This window comes from Austrofundulus limnaeus, unplaced genomic scaffold, assembly GCF_001266775.1.
Source record: "Austrofundulus limnaeus strain Quisiro unplaced genomic scaffold, Austrofundulus_limnaeus-1.0 Scaffold187, whole genome shotgun sequence".
Taxonomy (NCBI): domain Eukaryota; kingdom Metazoa; phylum Chordata; class Actinopteri; order Cyprinodontiformes; family Rivulidae; genus Austrofundulus; species Austrofundulus limnaeus.
This window is the reverse complement of record NW_013952589.1, coordinates 768,520-782,964: the sequence shown is the minus strand read 5'-3', so window position 1 is coordinate 782,964 and position 14,445 is coordinate 768,520. Positions and strand designations below refer to the sequence as shown.

General features: G+C 36.2%; 1 protein-coding gene across 2 annotated transcripts in view; it reads right to left on the bottom strand.

Annotated features, from left to right (window-relative positions):
• prkcq (protein kinase C, theta) overlaps nucleotides 1–14,445 on the bottom strand; it is a 44,402-nt gene that overhangs the window by 17,267 nt on the left and 12,690 nt on the right. The window contains exon 1 of one of the 2 annotated variants that reach the window (XM_014018235.1): nucleotides 4,374–4,833. The exons of the other annotated variant lie outside the window; for it this stretch is intronic. Coding sequence (XP_013873689.1) covers nucleotides 4,374–4,491 — 118 coding nt within the window. The 5' untranslated portion in view covers nucleotides 4,492–4,833. Of the gene's footprint in view, nucleotides 1–4,373; nucleotides 4,834–14,445 lie in introns of those variants that run through there. 2 annotated transcript variants of the gene reach the window in all.

The following is a 14,445-nucleotide window of genomic DNA, read 5'->3' as shown; positions in this document are numbered from 1 at the left end:
ATTTCATGTCATTAGAACCTCTAGTAATATATTTACTGAGAAAAATGGTGACGTGTTCAACACTTATTTTACCTGCTGTAAGTAAAGATGAAAGTAAGAACATAAGCAGTGAATTAGGTATTTGAGTGAATAAATAGTATGAGAATACATAAGTAGTTGATTAAGTCAGTAATTTAGATAAGTTGGTAAGTAAAGATATAAACAGGTGCATACAATTTGTTGTCAGATAAATATTAAAATAGGAACATGATAAGTTGGTAAACAAAGTGGGTATGTAACAATAACAGAAGTAAGTAACATATGTAGTTAGTGTATTTGGGTAAGTAAATGAATTCAGTAAGTAAAAATTTAAGTCCCTGTATTTACCTAAGCAAGGAAGTAACTTTAGGTGTATTTATACTCCCACAGAAGTGGCACATGTTTTTCCTTGCTGATGTGGTTGCGTGACGAAAAGTTCATCTTTTTGTTCTCACACCACCTCCGACAACCTGTGCTGTGCACAACCCACAGACAGAAACTTTTTCTCTCAGTGTTTGAACCCATTATTGTTTGATTGGTCAGGGTGCGTTTTTGTAGAAAAGTGACTGACATGTACTGCTCTTATTTAGCTGCTCCATTGAGGAGTACAACTGATTCAGCAAAACTTATAAATACTCAAACAAAACTTGTAAAGAGAGTCGAAGAATTAGTGAAAGATGACTGGACAATTTTTGTGCATGGAGGAGACAGCCCTGAGACACAGGCGGCTGCGGCTGAACAGTGCAGTTCCCTCACCGACCGTCTGTTGGAAGTTATAGCAACAAAATAAACATCCATCTTTGCAAACTGTGTTGTTTCTGTTTGTACTTGACGTGTGCAGCAGTGGGAGGAGCTTACCAGGAGTTTGATATGGTTTCTCAGTATTATAAAATGTTCATGTGTAAAACAGATTTCTTAAGTCTGATGGGAGACAAATCTATCTCTGTCAATAAGAGGATAAGTTAGTTAGCAATAAGTAAGTTAGTTRGTAAAAGTTGAGGTTAGGCTTGGGCAAAATCKTAACRYGTGCAATTAATCRTCARTAAAACTGTCAACAATAAATATTTCTCATTTTGCAATTAATGTGATGACGTATTTTTGTGTGTGACACACCATCTATTAGGCACRCATGTGAGCCCAATAGTGGAAGGCTGCATGGAGAAGCTAACGCTAAACCAAACACTTCAAACTTGTTTARTCACCTGAARCAGAGACATAAACTGGAGTTCAAGGAAAGCCAAGAAATATGGACCAAAGCCACAAGGTTGGATTCACACAAGTGTCATCTAATAATCATCATATTTGCAACRTTATTGGCTAAATGCCACAATTAATTGTGATAAATCTTTATTTCAGTATTGCCCAACCCTAGTTGAGGCATGTTTTTTTAAGAAAAACTACAGCCCATAACTTGATCACAACTTGAGTTTAAAATAAATTTATGCTTCTAAAACTGTTACAGTRGAAGCAGAACGACTGACCACTCAGGTATTTTCACAAACCAAAACCACAACATCAAAAGGTTACAGGGTTTTAACTGTTTCACTTCAGTGTAACTTTTACTTTAGAGTAACATACAGAAACAAAAACAAACTCTAGAGAAACAACTTTGAAGGGAATGCTGTTTACGAGGCTTTTCGTGTCTGTAATTTGAATAAAAACCATGAATCACCTGCTTGCTAGGAAGGAGTTTTTTAGTTTTTCTTGATCAGCTTTGAAGTTTGTCACCATCATCMTCATCATCAGCAGCAGCTGATTTTAAACACTAATGCCACTTTTCTACTAGCGCCTTTACAGCATGGTTTGACTTGGCTCTCCATGGTTCCAAGGCTTTTCCATTAGCAAGGATCTGTGGAACCAGCCCTTTTTCCAGGACGTACGTCACTGTGAAGTGCTGGCCTGAAAACGCGACGTCAGAAGACTGTCGGCCAGTGATTGGTTAGGGGTTGGAGTCACTGGTTGCATCACAAGAGCTGCTCTCACAACAACACAATCAATAAAGTATTTTTGAATTGAACTGAATTTAATTGATTTGCCATTTGCAACAACAACACTACCATGTCCTCCATTGTTGTGCTGCATGTCTTTTCAGAGTCTTCTTCTATGTTTGATGGCGGCTGGCAAATAGCTTAATGGACCATAACCACCACCAGCTGGTAAGGCGTGTGGCATCAATTTTTGGATTCTGGGATCGCCCCACTTTGCAATGAACCCACCCATTAGAGCTGTTACTGAAGTGTAATGGAAAACCACCCAAACCGTGCTGAACAGAGTTGAGCCAAGTTGAACCGTGCTGTTGAGGCGTGAGTGGAAAAAGGCAAAAGCTTCATGTTACCGTTAACAAAGAAACGTTTAAAGCTCTGTCTACTAAATAAGTCTATTTTTTTGGTTTCAACTCATTCAGACTTCAAACTAAAGTGAAATGAAACTAAGTGACGTAGTACCATTGACTGTTGCTTAGAAATAGTCTGTGCAGAAACTTGTGTTTCTCTGCTACTTCAGCTTTGCGGTTTCACCAAAGAGGAAAAGAAAAACAAGGACCCTCCTCTTTCCTCCTAATGACTCTGTTTTAAACTTTATCCTGCACTCTTACTCACCAGTGGTTAAAGATAGACAAACGGAGACCAAAAATAAAGGCTGYGTGGCTGATATCACGCTGGTATGTTTCCAAAGTTGTGTAAAGTATTAACAGGATCTTAATAAAAAAAATAAGCAGGCTGACATTTAAGTACAGACTTTTTTGTATTCCTTGAATATTTCGGTGTAAAACTCCATTTTCTGAATGCGAACACAACAAAAACTGGCATCAACTTTATTTGTCCAAAGAGCCACATTTACTTTAACAAGATGCTGATGTTTTTAAAAGTAAAAGTCAAGTTAGTTAATTTATATGAATTTTTTTTCACTCTGAAAATCATCCTTTGAGGACCTGACATAGATGGCATGTAAATCTGTCGCAATCAGGTATCAGAAAAAAATACAACCTTTTTGTTTCGTGGGAGCTAGGGTTGCACCAATAAATCAGCCGGCAGATTTCTTTAATTTTGGGAGATCGGTGATCAGCCGATACTTAGCTGAGAAGCTGATATTATCCACCAATCACATTGACCTCTGCAAAGGTCTGAAAATCAACCACTGTCTCCTTTTGCTCTGCTGTGAGCACTACCTCATGTCCAGTTAAAACAAGTTTGTATTCTCTGAAGGGTATTGCTCAATATTTTTCAATAAAATAAGATTGAACCGTTGAAGGTGTATTATGATCTTTTAACACCTGACAGTATTCATTATAGACAGTACAGTATACAGTTCTATGAAGAAAAAATAGGTATCAGCAGGTCAGGCTTTTTATAGATCGGTGGTSGGCCACAAACTGCAATCGGTGCCCCCCGAATGGAAGCATGTCGTAGCGCCAATGGGATTTTATGCTGGTCAAAACCAACAAAAAATTAATAATACTGATACATTTAAGATTATCAGATAATGAACACCTAATAACGTGCTGCTAAGTGAGGTCTCAGCCCTTAAATTTGGTAAGAATATAATACATCTCCAAGTCCAAAAAATATGTACATTTTTGCTGAAAGCAATCTTTGACGTTTGTCAGTGTCACCTTTATGGTCATGTTAGGTGTCAAATTATTCTTGCTACTGACATTTTTACATCATAAAATACAAAAAAATCTTAGACTAAAAATAAACATACTGTACACTTCTGCATTCTCATTCCCAACAGCCACACTGTTTGCATAACTGAACGTCATAAGCAGGACTTCCTCGATAGCAGGGGAATTCATTGTTTCCAAGAAAGTCTTGGTAAAACATGAAGTGGGGAATATTTGTGATTCATAAAACTAAAAAAATAACACAAGCTTATTATGTRGCCACATGAGACACCAACGCACGGTAAAGGTCAGAAATTAAACCATATTTTAAATTTCAAATTTTGCTTTTCTCAGTCTCTAAAGCCTAAAATGATGGAAACAAGCAGTTCAAAAACACACAAAAAAATTGGTTAAAATATATTTTAAGATGGTAAACAGGATAATACCATTTGGTAATCAAACCACTAATGCTTTGGCTAAAGTGTGTAAACAATAAACCACAAGTTTTACAAATGAGACACATATTTCATTACCAAAACTAAAGTTGGTTTTGTAATGAAGTTATCCTGAAATCTTTCTCTTAAGCCTCCAACGTTCAGTAAAAATGTAAATAATCAGTCAGGACTGTTTTGAAATTGTCCATCAATGATTGCTGAGCATGTCTTATGCTGATGACATCACTAGTTTTTTTGAAGGTTCAATAAGCTAAAAAAAGACATTTAACGTTGCAGAATAATAATTTATGCTCACTAACCTGTGTCAATGGCCTCCTTCATGTACACWGCACAGTAAGGGTTCAACACCTCCTCATAGTAGGCCAAACCAGGATCTATCTCAAAGTTGGAGAACCCAATCCTCAAGAACGGTGACATGTTTGCTAATTGTCCTCTGACCTCAGCTCAAATATCCAAACAATCTCCAGGAAAACTTTCCAATGACTTCCTCGCTGTCGTTGAGTTCGAGGAGGTGAGATTTGTCAGAGCGCTGCTGTCAGGCACCTTCTCTCTGCTGCAGCACACGCGATCTGCTCCTGTTCCCCCAGAGGAAAGATGGGCTGGCAGGGGAGGGGGCGGAGGCTGAGAGGAAGTTTGCGTCTTCTTCTTTTTTTTTTTTCTTCTTTTTTTTCTGCACTTGTCAGATCAAATAACCTGCGAGAGGAAGAAGCAAATATTTCATCATCTGTGACGCTGTAACCACAAGATCTGTCTGCAAACGCTGAAATCCTGTCTGCTCCAGCTGGCTGTCAAAAGCACAGTATAAAACTAAATAAACAAATAAATATCTTCACATATAGACCTCTGCATGAAGAGACAGGAAAGGGGTGGCTTTTATTCAAACCCCAAAATCAAATGCAAGATAACAAATAACCCTGCTAAACGTCAACTAAAAAAAATTAACCCACTCAGAAATTTAAATGTGARCATCAGCAATTATATTTGTCAGCTTAAAATGATATACAACATTTTTGTTTACGTGATCAAACATGAAAAGGAGCACAACAACCTGTAACAAGCTTCCTTTCCTGGTGGTGTGCGATTTGGTGACGATCAATGTGATATTTGAGTCCAGCTGAAGAGCAGTGTGTGTGTGTGTGTGTGTGTGTGTGTGTGTGTGTGTGTGTGTGTGTAAGTGTCGATTGCAGTGGCTCAGAGAGTTGACTATTAATAGGGATGAAATACTAAACTCAGATGATGAATATATGACTGCATGGGTCTGATTCTGCAAGTAGAGCTGACCATCTTTCAGTCAGGCATGAAGAAGTGACGATTTTTTATTTCATTTTTGTAATGTCATCAAAAAGGAAATTCAATGCCTAGAGCTTTGCAAAGCAGAGTAGCAGCAGAAAATGCACATTTTGTGAAAATAAAAATGTGCTACTGTTCATGTAAGCAGCTTACTGATGGGTAGTGAGGCAAACATTGTTTTATATGCAGTTGGATGGGTTAGAGTCAAAACAACACTTAACAATATATGTAAAATGATTTAAAAAAAAAAACCTCCTTAAAGTTCAAAAATGCCTCCAGCTCTGCAGTGCATTTTGCTTTTTATAGTCGGTTCTTCTGAAGTTTAATTCATTGTTGTGTCTGTACGATTGTACACTGGACTATCTGTCCACTATAAGTCTACCTGTTTAAGGATGCACCGAGTGATTGGCCTGAAACCAGTATCGGCCAGTTTTCACCTTGATCAGCTCAAACTGGAAACAAGGGAAAAAAAAGCTTTTTCTGGTTTGTAAACAGTCAGAACAAAATTTATTTACGAACGCACCATCTGAACAGGACGTGGAAGTGTTGTGAAGCACCTTTATCACTAGATTTAGCCAGTTTTCAAAATTCTATGGCTAATTTTTTAACCAAAAAGTGACAAATCTCAATTGTTTTTCTGGTGTTTGGAGACTTTTTTGGGCTGCACGTGAAACAGTTAATCATTTAGTAGTTTGTTCACCTGTCAGGAACTATGGATAGAAGATCACATGAAACCTGATGTAGTAAAGATTAACTGTTCTAGATTATAATTTTCTAGCTACTTTTTGTCTTCAGTGCCAAATTTAAACCCTAAATTACATTTTTTATATGAAACTGTATTAAAAATAAATGTTGTGGTAATTATGTAGTTTTAGGCAAATCATTGAAGTCATAAGTTTCCATGACTGTATGGGTGAGTTCATTGAAAGAAATGTGGTATCAGCAAGTCAGAGCTATTCAAAACCCAGAAATTGGTATAAGCCAATAAATAAATAAATAAATAAATAAATAAATAAATAAATAAATAAATTTGTGCATCTTGAAGGATTCGTGGTGCAACGCAGATTTTTGTGACTGTGAAGTCTGTGAATAAATGTGCAACAATAAAACTTCAGTTCAAAAAACAAAACACACAACAGACAAAGAACATSGTGAGTCAAACAATGGAAGAAACCCCACGAGGGACCCTGGTCCTGCCAATAAACCTTTGAATAATCTGAGTTCCTCCCTGAAGATTTGTGATGTCTGGGCCTCTGCTCACTCCCCTGCTAAACCGCTGACCCACGACCCAAAACAAGTGGCAGATAATGGAAGGATGAATAATTTATTTTATTTATTATTATTTTTTATTTATGGGTGGATGTGGCTCAGGAGGAAGGTCAGTTTGATTCCTGCTTCTCTAACCCACATCTCTAAGTGTTTTTGGGTAAGACACTCAACCCCAAGTGGCCACCAAGCTGTGGATGTGGCTTGTACAGTAAAGCACTCTGAGCTGTCAGAAAGACTAGAAAAGCATCATAAATGCAGCCAATTTACAACATACACTCCCCTCTAACAGTGAAGCCAATATTTAAAAATTTTCATGTACTTTTGACATCAAAAGATGAATATAGTTTATATTTGGTTACTAAATGATTATAAACTGTTCTGTGACTGTGGTTGTATCGGTTGAGTAACCTTATTAACCGAGGCTACCTTAATGTACTAATTATAGATCTAATGATGACCTAACTCCAAATATCAATTTAAACTTTATATACTCCTAAACATTGCTCTATACTTACACACAATCTTGATTTTGACACAATTGCACACACGCCTCACTGACATCTTCAAGYGCGACTTTAAAAAGCATAAAGCTGCAGTCCTCCCTCTGCAGCTCCTCATGCATGTTGAGCCTGTTGTGTTCACACAGGAGGAGTACAACTTCCGGTGCTCAAGCTACAAAAGTACAACCACACTTCCTGCCTGTAACCATTACTTAGTGAGGCTGCTGTAAACTCACGACTGAAAAACAACGCTCAAATCAAAACAAGGGCTGCTCGACACTTTGAAAAAGGCGGGAAAGGAAAAAAACAGAAACATTTATTTGAACAAAAGCATTAATGTTTTATGAGAAATCATTTCACCCTTTGGCACTCAGACAATTAAATTCTTACTGAACACAATCACACTTTAAGCACACACTCACAACTAAGGGCAATTTAGCCTTTTCAATTAATCTAACGTGCAAGTTTTTGTGCTGGGGTTAGAAACTGGAGYACTGGGAGAAAACCCACTCATGCCTGCAGAAACATATAAAGAAAGGTTCCAATCGAGTTTTCAGGACCTTTACTGTGAGACAACAGGACAGACCAACAGCACCTCAGTCCAATTCAACCAAACTCTAGTCCAATAGAACCTAATTATCATTTTAATTCACGTTTGTGCAAAATTTATTTAGGTTTCAACAAAAATTTCATTAAAGTATATTAGTTTATTTACAGTTGGTTTATGGTATCCAACTTTGCCCAATTACTCAATATCAAGCTATTTAAGGTAGTTTCTAATCTGAGGACAACTTTAAAAGTTTTATTTTCTAATATTTTATTTGAAGACAACAGGTTTTAAGAGAAAAGAAAAACACTACTACAGCAACCATAAAGATGTCAGTGACTGTGATAACTCTTAAAACAACAAGCTTTGGAGCATTTTTGATGATGATTTAAAGTTTTTCCTGACTGAGGATCACATTTTACTAAAGCGAAAGTTTAGTCAGACAAGATAAATTCAGGCTTTGTTTGTAAAGAAGATGTTCCTCAGGGGTGTGTCTTTGGACCCCTCCAATAACTTTGTTTTGCACATGACATACAGATGTTTAGTAATGCTCACGTTTCATGAAAATCTTCTACTGTTCACCTGTTGCATACTTCTCTACAGTCAACGTATTCAGGACTACAAAATATTCTATTACATTTTATGCAGAAGACACTGTCTTACATGCAGATAAAATCCAAAGACACTAGCATTCAACCCACAGCTTGTCTTTGCAATCTGAATCTTTAGATAGTCCAAACAATCAGAGGTCAAGTGCCACAGCTGAGCAGAGGTTAAACCTATCACATCTAAGCAAGAAAGTCACAGCTTCACACCCCGTCCTGCTGCCTTACTGTATGGAGTACGCATGCATGCGTGGGTTGTCTCTGGGTACTCCAGTTTTATCTCACTGACCAAAAACTGACATGGTAGTTTCATTAGTAACTCTAAATTGTCTCTAGGTGTGCATAACAAAGCAATAATTGTCTTGTTTTTCCTCCAGTGTTCATTTATCTAATTTTGGTAAAAAAAAAAAAATTTATGTAACATCACCTACACAGCTAGGAAGAAGAATCTTTGATTCTAACCTCTGTTTTGATGCTCAGGTCAAACATGTTGCGTCTTGTTTCTCAAGATCTCAAGAATCAGGTCATTTTCTGCTGACTTTCCAAAAGTTATGCACACTTTTGTCTACACTCACCCTGAATACTGCAATGAATGGTTCTGAGGTACCAGTCAGGGTTTTATCTGTTGCTTCTCAGCAGATTAAAATATTGCAACTAGAATCACAACAAAGGCAAACAAAGCTTTCACAATTATCTTGCTTTAAAAATTAATTAATACATTGTTGTTTTTTAAATGAACATCCAGCTGACCATACTCATTTAATACCTTATTGTAAAGCGCTTTAGAACATTTTAAAGAAGGTACTTCACACATAATACTTTAGTGTTATAAACGGAACCATTCAGGTGACGTCTAAAGTGCACCTGTAGGGATAAACTGTCTGATCGGATTCAGAGAATTGCAGCAGTCAGAACAGATGGACAATGACCTGATTTCATGTGGCACAAACAAGGAATATTCAGCAGTGTTAGACACCGACACCTGATCTTGACCTGATGCAGTTCACCTGCTTAAAAACAGAGCGTAAACAAACGTCTCAGAACAGCTGAAACCAAAACAAAGCATTACGAGGGAGAAACCTCGACTTTGGTGACACAGACTGGTTCAACTCAAGTTCAAACAAAACGTGTCTGCAATTGATTTTTGACTAGGTGGGTTAAAAAAACACTAATTTTTATTTGTGTAATTCCATCTGAGTAGAAGAAAAAAGAGATCTGGAAAGGAAAAAGTGGGTGAAGACGGATGGATGGATGGATGGATGGATGGATGGATGGATGGATGGATGGATGGATGGATGGATGGATGGAATTGAGTTTTTTGTTGCTTTGTACAGTCTGAACAACATATATTCTTTTAGGCTACTTCTGCACTGATTTGTATTTTGCCATGTACAGTACATTTGTATTTTTTCTTCTAAAAATACTAAAGCATGACGACATTAAGCAMATGTTAGAAAAAATAAGTCTTTTACACCCATTAAATTAAAAAAATGCAATATAATGACAATAACAATGAGGCAGTCTGAAGTTTTTGATTTATGGCATTTTAAAGTTGCTCTGTTCATGCTATAACATGTTTCAACTTGACCTATAAATCTGTAGCGACCTGCTGGAGATCAAGCTTTGTGTGCTGGAGTATCAGATAAGTATAGAGGAGATGTTATTTTCTTACAACCACATAACAGAAACACAAAGWATAAAAATGACACAAGTATTATTTTATGCTGCTTAGATCCAACATTGAGTAGACTCATGGCTTTCCTTTATTTCTACAAACTTGTATCAACACAACCATAAAGGCACTGCAATAATTTGCTTAACTAAGCAGAATTCAACCCTTTTTTATAAATTAAATGTTATCTATAAATACGATATCAACAGCAGTTAAACTGGTGTCATATCAGGTACTCAACTTGTAAACTTATGAGTACTTAACACAGTATAAATATATAGTTAACAGTGAAAATGTAATGAAATTGTGTCAGAACATAAAAGAAAAATCATCTGTACTATAATTAATATAATTAATTAATTATTTGTATTATTATAATTAATTATTTAATATAATTAAAGCTTGATGTTTCACTTCCACTCAGCAGCAGGTATGAACTGTGTTTAGTGAAGAGCCATTTATGAAAATGGGTTTAATAATCTATTTTAATTGCCAAAAAATACAACAGTGCTGAATACAGCTGTGGTTCAAACATCTGACAGCTACCATTTATCTGATTTAAGATAAAAAAAATTAAGAGTTTCTTTCTCTCAGAAATACACACAAACTATGCCACTAAAACAGTGACTCATTAAAGCATGATAAAACACGCTCTGAGGAATAAGATAGTTTGAAGGGAAGACGTTTTGATGTGATGTGTTTTCCTCTAAATTTGAGAATGCGTTATGTTTGATCCAATGCTGAGTTGATTTGAAAGTCAGATGTAGTTTTTGAACTTGTCAGTGCAGATCAAGTAATTTGGGAGACTTTCATTTTAAGAAATAGTTGTTTTTAAGCAATTTTTGGTTTAAATAATTTACCTGAACAATATTGCACAACCTGATAAAGTGTCAGTGTTTCAGAAACTTATTCTAAAACACTATTTATGCCATTAAAGGCAACACTTTATTTCAATGTTTCCTACATCTTTGGTGCATATTTGATTTAAAAAGATTGGTCACTTCCTRCAGGATGCACATGTTAATTCAAATATGTGACAATAACAGATGCAGAAAACCATAAGTTCTGACCTAAAATCATATCTGTGACGTGATTAGGGAATTAGTGTGTTTATGCTCTTTGTCATAAAACATTTAAATTTAAATTAAAGTGGTTTTGAAAAATACTAAAACAGACCATTGTTAGAAGCGGCTAATCTTTATGGTATTTTTAAACAAAATCGAGCTCGAGCGCTTTAAAACAGCTGAAAGGACATCTAATATTTTCCCCATGTTCTAAGGAGAAACATGAACAGAAGGTGTCTCAGGTCACATTAGTTCCAGGATGAGAAGTTTCATCTGACGAGGCGAAGCCGCTGATTTCCAACCATCCCCCACCTCCTTAAAATGTCACCACCAGCCCTCCTCAAACGCACACAGAGATGTGAGGAAGGTCGGTGCCAGTGTGCCAAACGCTGGAGACCTTTCACAAACCTTTCATCAGAAAGTCAAACGCTGTCAGTGGCGAGCGCCATCAAAGCGCAGCGAGCGCRAGTCGTTTGAAGTAGCCAAAAGATCAGGGCGATCTTTGTTCTCGACCGCTGCTCCATGTGTGGGCCCGGAAACCTTTGACAACAACCCAAACACTCAAAGTTGCCCAGAAGTGGGGATTCATTCAAACRGAGCAGAACAGACCTGCACCCAATAATGATCCTGTCGCTAAAACCTAACACTGTGTCGAAAAGGAACGAGATTTAGGGCAGAGGTTCTCCAGCTGTCTGCGGCCACAGAGCAAGATTTTAACAATGCATCACGTCCTGAAGTATTCACTACATGAAGTGAAATCTTTCAAATATAATCCATTTGATTGAAATAGTCATTTTAAGGCAGACGTTTGTCACTCTGGCAAATAAAAAATTGCTATTTTAAGCTAATTTGTTGTGCGAAAAGGAGTTTGTGTGCTATAATTTAAATATAACAATGTTATATAAAGGTAAAACATATTTTGAGGGTTGTTATTTGAAAATAATTTATTGACTTTTATGTGGCTAAACATAGTTTAATGTTAATCACTGGTGTTAATAAAGGTAAATTAAACAAACAAAATAAATCTAATTAATGGAAAAACATTTTTATTTTACATTAACTGCAGTAAAAATGTGTCACAGTTAGAGTTGTTGCCTCTCTGTAAAAAGGTTGCCGGTTAAATCCCAGTGAGGAATCTTTATGTGTGAAGTTTGTATGTTCTCTCTGTGCAACCATGGGTTTTCTCTGGGTACTCCGGCTTTGACCAACAACATGCACATTAGGCTAAATGCCAGACTACACAAACAAGTCTGGTGACATGCATTGACATGTGTGTCAAATTAATTAGTGCGAATGGGTGAATGGTGGTTTGGCTCTATGTGACCCTGTGACCCGTCCAGGGTGTACCCCACCCCTCGCAGAGACTCTTGAACATCGGCACCAGTGACTGGATGGATGATTATTAATTGCAGAACGGTTACGTTACAGTCTGGTAGGCGAGCTCATCACATCCAAATAACCAAAAACATTGTTTACATTGCTATCATCCTGTGTAATACAGGTGTTTATGACAAACCACAAACAAGTGAAACCAACAGTTAGAAAACTGTGAATTTTTAAAYGGAGACATACCTTTGATATCATCTACAGATACACGTCTTTTAATGTTAGGATTAGAGGTTTTAAATCTTTTCTCAACACTTTACTCACCCACAGCACTTCATTTATTGCACTTTTTATGTAACTGTGCTTATCTCWGCTGCACTTTGCTTTACAAAATAAAATCATAGCAGACATCATTGATTTGAACTTATTTCTTTGTTGTTTACAGCACATTGTTTAAAAACCGAAACACTACTTGATTTTTWAAAAAAAGCAGTTTTTAATATAATGCACAAGTAATAACCCCAAATCTATATTTCAAGACTTACTATGGTCAGTTTTATGCAGTTTGTATTTTTATTATGATGCCAGGACCATGTTCAATGGTCAGGACAATAYTGTCAATGGCAGATAAGTTGTGAGTATTTTTTTTACTGTGAAAATATAAATAATAACTGCTCTGTAACACAACATACGAGGAGAGATTAAATAAAAACATAAAAATGTATAATTGACTTTTTTCTAAGCCTTTTGTTCTATGATACAGACTGTTAGCTCATAAAATGACAGCTTAAGCTAACACACTTAATCAATTTCAGCTGTGTCCAGCTGTTTTTAAAGTGCAACTCACTTTAAATAGTTAAAAACGCACTTTTTGACGTTTAAGCTCCGTAAATGTTATTTTTTTTTTTTAGACAAATGTGCATCAAGCCTGTGATTTGTGGACCGGTTTGTGTTCCTTCATCTAGTCTGACTAATAATAATAACACACGAGCGCGAGTTTCAGGATGGAAAACTACACAAAGCGCTTAATAAAATAAAACAAAAAGAAAAAAAAAGACACTGTAACCTTTTTTGTTTTTCTCAGACTGAGTTTAAAGTGTGATGAAATTGTGTAAAGAATGTACTCACCATGCACAGCCTGCGTGAAGACAGAGTGAAGTTTGTCTCGACCTGTCGGGTTTGATGATGACTGAACAGAGGAAGAGAAGTCGGTGCTTTAAAACCTGCGGCTGTGACGCATTCAAGGACTGTGGGAAATGTTTTATACGTCGTAGCTGTGTGATCATAAACGACTCTAGATTTATTTTTATTAGATTGATTCTGTGCTATTATTCATTGTGATTTAYACTCAGCTTTACGTTTTATATTCCTGAATGTTTATTTTGGTTTTGGTGGGCAGTAGCAAGTTTTTGTGAAGAAATTTAGAATAAGTGAAGCCTATTGTCTATTGCGTTCATTGAAGACAGTGAACGCAATTGACCTCCCACATACAAAATAAAACTTGAGTGTAAAAAAGCAAATGTTATAAATGTTAAAGTTAGTGGAATAAAATATTTGTTTTGTTTGAGTTAATTTTGAGACTCAGTGTAATAAGCTGAGTTAATAAATATWTTTTTTGCAATTATAGAATAAAAAGGCCAAAAAAATACTGTTATGATTGCTTTTTTTCGACAGTTAGATAATATTTACTATTTAATAACAAAAGTAAGAAAAATGTGTTGAAAAATGAGAAAAGTAAAACTCAAATAAGCAGCTAGAAGCTTTTAATTTCAAAATCTATTGTTACCCATTTATTTATTCTCATTCAAAGCTAATGTTCAGACACATTTTTAAATTTATTGCCCCTTTCTTGTCCAGAAAAAGATGTATATGTTGAGGCAGAAATGGAAAAATATATCTTAAAAGCATTTAGATTGCTCTAATAAATCCAGTTTTTATGATCAGGGGAGCTTTTTGAAGTTTTTCTTTGGACCGTTTCACTTCTCACACCTGATCATGACCTGTTGGTCTGTATCTGCTCAAAACAAGAACCAGACAAGTGTGTGTGTGTGTGTGTGTGTGTGTGTGTGTGTGTGTGTGTGTGTGTATGTGTGTATGT